Raw genomic sequence first — 8,896 nt, 5'->3', positions numbered from 1 at the left:
ATCAGGAGCCCCACCCCCCCACCCCTGCAGCTCTGGGGCAGCTCAGGCCTGGCCCTCCCTCGGGGTGTGCCCTCCTCTTTTCCAGCAACTCCTCGAAGGCAGGAGCCTCTGCCCTGCGTCCCTTGGGTCTGGCACAGGGACGCCTGTGGCCTTTCTTCTAACAGTGGCCCTGGGGTTTCTGGAGGGCTGGCGGTTCTGAGATGCAGACCCTGAGGCTGGCAATGAGCGCCCGAGGCCCGGGACCAGGCCAAAGCCGCTGCCGCTGGGGAGCAGCTTGCATTGCGGGCCGGGTCTGAATCTCCCCTCCTGGGCCTTGCAGGAGGCTCCCTACTGTGGGCGGGTGCAGGCAGAGGCCCCCGGGCTCCACAGCGCTCAGTGAGCCCATGGAGCCAGCAGGGGAGGCCGCCCACATCCCAGGAGGCTGGCAGCTTGAGAAATCACCCTCAACAACCCCAGGAGGCCCCTTCCCTCACCTCCCTGGGGAGTAAGGCATGCAGCTGGCAGGCTGCCAGCAGGGTGGTCTGGGCCCCGACTCTGCCTTCCTGTAACTCCCCTGGCTGGCGGCCGACACACAGCTCCCTGCGTGTTCCTGTCCTCCTGGCCCCAGCCCCTCTACCACCCAGCCCTCTCTCAGCACCCCAGGCCACCCTACCTGCCTCTGATTTCTCCCTTTGTAGGAGGCGCCCCTCAGTACTGATTGTGAAGAGGAGCCTCTGAAATGATCTCCTCTGAGGCCCAGAGAGGGACAGGGACGTGCCCCGGGTCACACAGCAGGCTGGCCCACAGCAACATGTGGCCGTGACGCCCAGGTCTGCCCCTGATGGGATCGCCGTGGGATTCGCCCCCTCCTCCTCTGGGCTTCTGCATGAGGCGAGAGTGGGGACATGAGTGCTGAAGTCCCTCCAGCTCAGAACACCAGGCTTCTTAGAGGCTCAGGCAACCTGGTTTTGGATCTGTGCTGTGTCACATCTGAGTTACAAATGGCCCCAGTGAAAGCTGCAGGCCCGGCTGCTGGATGCTGGGTGTGTGTGTGTGCACGCACACATGTGTAGATGGGGTGGAGTGGAGTGAGGCTGCTGTGGGGAGTTGTGTTATGGGTGTATGGGAATAGAAGTGTGTGTTATAGTGTGTGTGTACATGTGCACTTCTCTACCTGTAACACAGCTCCCCACAGTAGCCCCACTCCACTGTGCACACTGCCTTTTTGTGCACACTGAGCAGTGGATGGCAGTGTGTGTGTGTGTGTGTGTGTATGTGTGTGTACGCTTACAGGTTGAGTGGGGATGGGCAGGTGTATGTACCGAGGGTTCGTGGCTGTGTGAATGTGTCTGAGTGTCCAGATAAAGTGTGCGTGGTCAACGGTGTGTGTGCAGGTGTGTAGGTGCAGGTGTGTGTTTAGGTGTGTGTACAGATTATGTGAGTGCATTGTGTGTGTACACAGGTGTGTATCCAGGTACATGAAGGAGTGTGTGTGTGTGAGAGCCCAGGTGTATCTGAGTCAGGAATGTGTGGCTGTGAGTTCAGATGTGTGAGTGAATGCGGCGTCGTTCGGGGACATGGGTGTGGATCTGTGAGCATGTGTGTGTATCTAGTACTGTGCACACTCACAGATGCTTGGCCCCCCCATCCCCCAGGCTACTGGGGTCTCTCTGGTGAGCAGGCGGCCGGATTTCCAGGGCTCAACTCCACAGCCACGTGCCATCACCCTGAGCAGACTGGGGTGTGCTCTCTCCACCCAGTGGGATTACTGTTCCAGCAGGTCAAGGTGGGCCTCAGAGGCCAGCCAGGTTGTGGGGAAGTTCATTTGTGTGGTTCATAGATTCTGACGATCTCAGGACCCACCAGGTTCCAGAGTGGGAGGAACCCCTCAGAACCTCCCACCAGGCTGAGGGCAAAACCAGGAAATTCGCCACCCACCTCCACAGCGGCTCCTGTCCACGCCCTTTGCCCACCCCAGGTGACCTCTGTCCTCCCCCATCAAACCTGGCTCTGACAGCCTCATTCACTCGGGGAGGGGGGCCTGGGAGGCTGGTGCAGGGTTCCTTGCAGAGGACTGAGAGGAGCGAGGGCCTGACCAAAGTCGAAGAGGGGAGCAGGAAGGGGGGCAGCTTGGGCTGGGGGATGGGCGGAGGGGAGAGCAGGTGCCAGCACACCCTGGAAGCCTGCCTTGGAGACTTGCATCTGTGCCAGGCCCCGGCCCTGCAGCTAGAGGTTCAGAGGACCGCTGTTTCTCTGATAGGGTTAACATGCTACCACCTCCTGGTGACCATGTGTACCTTCACCTGGGGGGCTCCCGATCGGTGTTGGAGCCAGTGGTGGGGTGCCAACCCCACTTTTGTGCCCGGGGCCGGCCGCCTCCAGCCTGGGGACGGCTAAAGGAGCCCCCAGGAGAGGGACTCCAACAGATTGGGGGCAGTTTTGTTCAGGTTTGGTCTTTTTCTGCCCCTCCTTGTATTTTGTGTGCTGAAAGGCTCCTAGGCTGAAAACACTGAGGCCTGTATGCAGGGCTGGCTGCATAGTTCTCAGGGCCTGGTGCCAAATGAGAACGAACACCCCTTGTTCAAAAATTACTCAGAACTCAAGGCGTTAAACCGAGTGCTCACGCCCATGGAGCAAGCTCTGCCTGTGTTGGTGGAGGGGGCCCAGCATCCCTCAGTGGGTCAGGGCAGAGTGGAGTCTGGAACCCAGTCCCTGGACCCCGAAACAGGACTGTGTCAACTGCAGGCCTCACTCCGCCCAGAGAGGGGTCTTTGAGCCCTGTCCCACCAACCTCATTTTGGCCCAACCGTACCTCCGCCCATCACCAAGGTGGGGGCAAATGACCTAAGATGAATCTATCCTGGAAATACACCCAAGAATCCCCAGTGTGAAAGAAGAGACATCCCTGCCCTCAGGGACCCCCAAATCTAATGACAGAGGCATGCCTTGTCCTCAGGGAACCCCCAGTCAATGGTGAAGACCGAGATAGCATGCCTGTTCTTGCTGAATCCAGACCTCCACTCTCTTCTCCAAGGGTCTGTTGTGATACTCTGGAGCCTGGACCCCTCCACCCCTTCCACCCTGGGGCCTCAATGCCATCTCAGGGGTGGGCGAGGTGGCTGGCACCCTCCACTGGCTAGTCATGACCTTTCCCATCCACATGCTGGGGGTAGTGCTGTGCCCGTGGGTGAGAGTGTGGGTTGTGTGTGAGGACAGAGGTGTGTGTGCTCACTGGGGAGCAGGCTCTTGTTTTCCTGGGTCTGTGACATTTTCTGAACGGTGGCCTCTCCGCACTCCCAGCCTTCTCCTCGGGACCCCCTATAAGTTTCATGTGACCTCATAGTCTGTGCTTGGGTATCCTGGTGGTTTGGGTGAGGTAGGTGCCATCATCCCATTGTGCTGATGAGAAAATTGAGGGCTGGAGAGGGAATGAGACTTCCCCAGTGTCACACAGCTCTCTCCTCTCAGACCCTCCAGCTTCTCCAGCCCCCTTCCAAAGGCAAGAACCCCGGGGAAGGGTGGCCGAGATGAAGGCCCTTCAGATTCAGGTCATGAGGTATTTATGGAGAGGGGCAGGGGATGGGGAGAATATGAGAACAGGAGGACCTGGCCCCTCCCTTCAGGAGACTTTCCAACGAGGCCAGGGCCCCTGTGACCTCAGGACTCAAGTCTAGACCCAGGTCCCCCACTGCTGGGCTGGGTGCAAGGAGTGAAGGCTGTCTTGGGGGGTTGGCTAGGATCTGGGAGTCAGGGAGAGCTTCCTGGAGGAGGTGGTACATTAACCAGGCCCCAGGGGAGGGATCCCAGGCTCACAAATGGCAAATCTAGGAGGCAGAGAGCATTTTCTGCTTTCCCATACCCAGAGCTGGGGGCCACAGCCTGGGCTTCCCCTGGCCCCACCCTGGCTGAGGAGGCCAGAGAGGCAGCTGAGACCTGGAGGCCCAGGAGGGAAGGAGGAGGTGGGGAGGGGATCCCAGGCTGGGGCAGTGGGAATTGTCTGGCCCTGCCTGGAAGGCCCCACTATTGAAGAATGGATTACCCGACACCCAGATTAATGGGCTTTCATTTTGCTAAACATCTGTCACTGTTAGTGCTGGCGAGTGAGCGTGAAATGAGCTTTGACTGGGCTGCCATCAGTGCATCACGACGGGTGCCATGGCTCCTGTGCCAGCTGCCTGCTCTGTACAGAGTGGCATGGGGGGGACAGTCACTGAATGGGGGTCCTGGCCACAGTGCTGTGCCATGGCCACCGGGAGCTACTACAAGGCACCTCCCGATGTTCACCTCACTCCCAGCCCTGTGCAGGGTGCTGCTTCAGGGGAGGGTCAGCTGTCCCCTGAGAGCCCCGCCCCTGGGCCTTTCCCAGATAGCACGTAACAGTGGTGAACACTTGTGTGCACCGACTACATACCAGATATTTTACATGCCTTTGCCATTTATTAAATCATTTCAAACTCACAACAACCCTATGAGGTAAGGACTAGAACTCTCATGCCCGAGGAAACTGAGGCCCAAAGATGTGGCTTGTCCAAGATCACATAGTGACAGTGGTGGAGCCAGGCTGAATTCAGGCTCTATACCATGGCTCCCTTCAGCCAGAAACCAGCAAGACACAGGGCGGGGTCGCCAGCTGTGTCTGTCTGAGGGGTGGGCTTCGGACAGGGCCCCCGCGAGCCCGGGGCAGAGCGCGCTCTGACGCCGCCCCCGGCCCGCCCCCAGCTGTACATCCAGACGACGACGCTGACGGTCTCGGTGAGTCTGAGCGCCTCGGTGTCCCTGGGGATGCTCTACATGCCCAAGGTGTACATCATCCTCTTCCACCCGGAGCAGAACGTGCCCAAGCGCAAGCGCAGTCTCAAAGCCGTCGTCACCGCCGCCACCATGTCCAACAAGTTCACGCAGAAAGGCAGCTTCCGGCCCAACGGCGAGGCCAAGTCCGAGCTCTGCGAGAACCTGGAAGCCCCTGGTGAGTGCCCGGCCCCGCCCCTCTCCTCTGGACCAGCGCAGGCCCCGCCCCTCTCCTCTGGACCAGCCCAAGCCCCGCCCCTCTCCTCTGGACCAGCCTGGGCCCCGCCCCTCTCCCTCTGGACCAGCCCGGGCCCCGCCCTCTTCCTGGAGCAGGTCCCCGCTTCCCCGCTCCCAACCAAGTCTGGTCCAATGGGGTCACAGGGAGAGCCCTGAGGCCAAAGTGCGGGGTTCCCACCCAGAGGAGAGCCTTGAGGCAACAGTGGGCAATAGCCCACTCTGCCCCGCCCCGTCCTGGGAAGGGGACTCTTGCCTCTCCCTTCCAGGGAACTATGCCCACTTAGGAAGAGTCCGTGGGGGGCCTGGTTAGACAGGGTGACCTGAGACTCTGGCCCTTTCAGTCTCCCTGGGTAGGGGGGCGCTGTCTGGAAGCAGTTAAAATCCCTCAGCTTGACTTTGTCCAGCTGCCCCAAGGCAGGGTCCTGAGAGAGGGGGGACTCAGGACACTGGTCCTGGGATGGGTAAGTGAGGCCTAGGGTGGGGAGCAGGGCCTGCAGAGTGGTTGGTAGGGGGATGTCCAAGGAGAGAGAGGTAGGGCATGGGAGGGACAGTTTGGGTGACCATTTCTTGAACCCCGACTCTGGGCCACCCCTGCAGGAACCAGTTTTCATCTTCACAGCAACCTTGAAAGCAGTGGTTTTTAATTATTTGAGGCTACAGATGAGGAAGGGCTTCCCTGGGGGCTCAGATGGTAAAGAATTCGCCTACAATGCAGGAGACCCGGGTTTGATCCCTGGGTGGGGAAGATCCCCTGGAGAAGGAAATGGCAACCCACTCCAGTATTCTGGCCTGGGAAATCCCATGGAGAGAGGAGCCTGGAGGGCTACAGCCCATGGGATCACAAAAGAGCTGGACACAATTGAACAATTAAACAACAGATGAGAAAAGGAAGGCTCAGATAGGTGAGGGACTCCCCGGGGCCTCGTGGCAGCAGGTGATGTCCCACTGCCTCCAAGTAGAGACCGAAGGCCTCTGACCTGTGGGCTGGGACTGTACGGGCCTCGCTTCCGACTGCTCCCGGGTGGACAGGGTGCAGGGGAACTTGTGGTCCCACCGCAGACCTGGACTCCCTCCCTGGACCCCCTGTAAATGTCCGAATGGTTAAAATAGCAGCCCCTCCTGCCTCCCCGCTTTCTGGGAGTCTTGGGGGCCTTTTTTTGGAGGCGGCAGAGTGAAGAGCCCCTTTCCCAGGAGAGTTTCAGATCCGGTGGCCCCTCAGGTCAGTGCTCTGCTTCCTCCCTCTAGTCCTGGGGGAAAGGCCGCAAGTGGACATTGTTGGGAACACCAGGAGGGAGATTGGTGAGCACAGGCTCCAGAGAAGGGCCCCTTTGTCACCCACCAAGAGATCAGGAGAAACAGGAGACCTCCCTAGCAGGTGTTTGGGCTGGGATAGCCCCTCCCACAGGCTCCCCTCCCTGGGGCTCTGGCTGAAGCATCTTCCGTTATCAGTCATTCCCACCTGTAGAAAAAGTTATCAGCTGTAGAAAGGAGGAAAGTCCTTCCCCACATCCAAACAGGACTTTTCACTTCCCAGAGATCTCTCCCCTTTAAATGGTCTTCACAGCTGTCCTGTGAGGCCTGGATTGGGCTGGATCCCCAGCTGAGGCCCAGGGAGGGTGAGTGATTCTCCTGAGGTCACAGAGCAAGGTCGTGACTAGCTGGCCATACTGTGTCTTTCTCTTGACTCTGACTCCATCCGGCCTCCCTGTCTCTCTGTGCAGAGCCAAGTACCTGGCTTCCAGCATGCCCCTCCTTTGCTCAACACCCCTGATAACTCTTGGCCACACCCTCCACCAAATGACATTTTATTCCCTATGGTCGTACTCTTCTTTCCAGGGCATCAACTTCCTTGTGCCTACACACAGCCTGGGGCTCCCTTCAGATGCCATGTGGACCCTCTGCCTGTGATGGGAAGGGGCAGTGTCCTCATGGGCCTTCCCACCTCTGGTCTTTCACGTCCACTCAGATGTGCAGAAACCCCCAGGGCAGCCCCTAACTAGGTCCTTCTGTCCTGAGCTGGGACCCCTCGCTGCTTCCCACCCCACACTCCTGACTTCCTTTTCCTCCTTCCCAGGGAGACTCACCCTTCTTGGGTCCCATGCCCCCAGGCCCCGCTTTGCTCCAGGGCTCATGAGAGCAAGTGGGTATCAGCTCGCTCAGACCCCTGTGTCTAACAGGAGAGAGCACCCTGACCCCGGAGGGTGGCACGCATAGCGCTGTGACCGGCCAGAGGGAACCCAGGGGTGGGACTGATGGCACCTCGTTGACACTGTTGCCTCTGCCTCTACTCAGACTGGCACCTGGGGACTGGGGACAAGGAGGGGTCCCTGTGCGGGCCTGGCAAGGGAGACTCAGCTTTCCCAGCCTCCTGCTTCCCGAGAGGGCAGGGTGAGAGCTGGTCCTCCCCACCGACCCCTGCACTGAGGACTGGAGGCCGGCTCCCTCGCCCCCACCTTCTCAGCTCGGGGACAACAGCGGCCATGGAGGCGCTGGGCGGGAGCCGGGTGATTAATTCTGGGAACAGCCAGATCGTGGGGGTGTGAGCCAGAGGAGTGGGGAGGTGTCATTCCGTGGAGCAGGGACATTTTTCACTCTGTCACTGGCAGGCCACGTATCTTTAAACAAACAACAGAATAAATAATTCAGGGGCCCGATTGCAGGCAGATTAGGCGAGAAAACATGGGGACGACAAATGGGGGCTGACAGCTTCTGCCACCACTGCCCAGCTAATTGTTAGCTGAGACAGCGACACTGAAAGCCAGCAGCCGGGCGTCATCAGTGAGGGATGGGCTTGGGCCCTTGGGCCACACCTCCTCCCCGCCCCCTCCACGCAGCTGCCGCCCCTGGAGTGTCGCTGGCCCCATCCAGTCCTCATGGATATCTTAGCCCGGCCCCTTCACCTACCATTTTTCAGGGTTTAGGGAGTATTTCTATCTACCCGGTTTCTGAGAGCAGGTAAGGGCTTATGATCACCCCATTTTACAGATGAGGGAGTTGAGGTTCTGAGAGGTTCAATTTGTTAGAAAGTCTGCATGGCAGAGGCTGAGATCCCCTACACCAGTGAGGGCAGGGCTGGACCTCAAGTGGCCAGAGCTCTTCCTTTTGAGCCTCAGCTCCTGGGGGCCATGGGCGGAATCATTGCTCCCATTTTCCAGATGGTCAGACTCAGGCTCCGTTGAAGGACTCTGGGGCTGCTGGCTTATAGCGGAGGGCTGAAGGTGCTTCTGGGTCCTGAAACCCACGGATTGGGTTTTCTAGAGGAGGCAGCTCTGGTCTTGGAAGGAGAGGAGGGGCCCAGCTGTCCCTCCCCTCCCTGCTACGTTCTCTGTCCCCGCCGCTCTCCTTGCGCCCCCACCGCCCTCACTTCAGGCTCCCGGGCCCCTGCAGTCAGTGGCGATCTTGCTGCTGAGGTTTTCCTTCCCCTCTGAGCCAGGAGCTGCCGATGGGTTTACAGGTTTGGAAATTCAGTTTTATCAGTTCACCCAAGGGGTGATGGAGCCCTGGGGAATTGATGCTCAGTAGCCTGGCCCACGGACGTGAGAGTCACAGTCAGTGGCCGGCTCTTTTTCTGAGGTTGGGGGAGAGAGTGGGCGGGGATGTAGGGGCAGCGGAAGGGAAGGAACTCTCAGCAAAAAGGGCCGCTCTCCTCCTGCTGTAGGCCCGGAGACCTCGCAGGGCGGGGGAGGAACTGGCTGAGGTCACAGCTGTGCTCCTTGTCCACCCTCGGTCCTCCAGCCTCCCAGAGGGACGTAGGCTGTTTTAGAAATGAAGGTGGGTGTCCTTTACACACTGCGCAGTGCTGTGCTGGGTTCTTAATGCTGTCCTGGGTGTCGTGGACACCTTCCAGTAGCACCTGTCCAGGTGGCACCTAAAACCTGAAATTCCCTGCCCC

At 59.4% G+C, this 8,896-nt stretch overlaps 1 protein-coding gene across 1 annotated transcript in view; it reads left to right on the top strand.

Annotated features, from left to right (window-relative positions):
* GRM4 (glutamate receptor, metabotropic 4) overlaps nt 1–8,896 on the top strand; it is a 103,858-nt gene that overhangs the window by 92,943 nt on the left and 2,019 nt on the right. Inside the window, exon 12 of the mRNA XM_010848719.1 lies at nt 4,699–4,945. Within this exon, the coding sequence (XP_010847021.1) occupies nt 4,699–4,945 (247 nt within the window). The remainder of the gene's footprint in view (nt 1–4,698; nt 4,946–8,896) is intronic.

The sequence above is a fragment of the Bison bison genome, unplaced genomic scaffold (assembly GCF_000754665.1).
Source record: "Bison bison bison isolate TAMUID 2011002044 unplaced genomic scaffold, Bison_UMD1.0 scf7180017864270, whole genome shotgun sequence".
Classification (NCBI taxonomy): Eukaryota; Metazoa; Chordata; class Mammalia; order Artiodactyla; family Bovidae; genus Bison; species Bison bison.
Note: the sequence above shows the minus strand (reverse complement) of the source record. Positions and strands in the feature narration are given on the sequence as shown.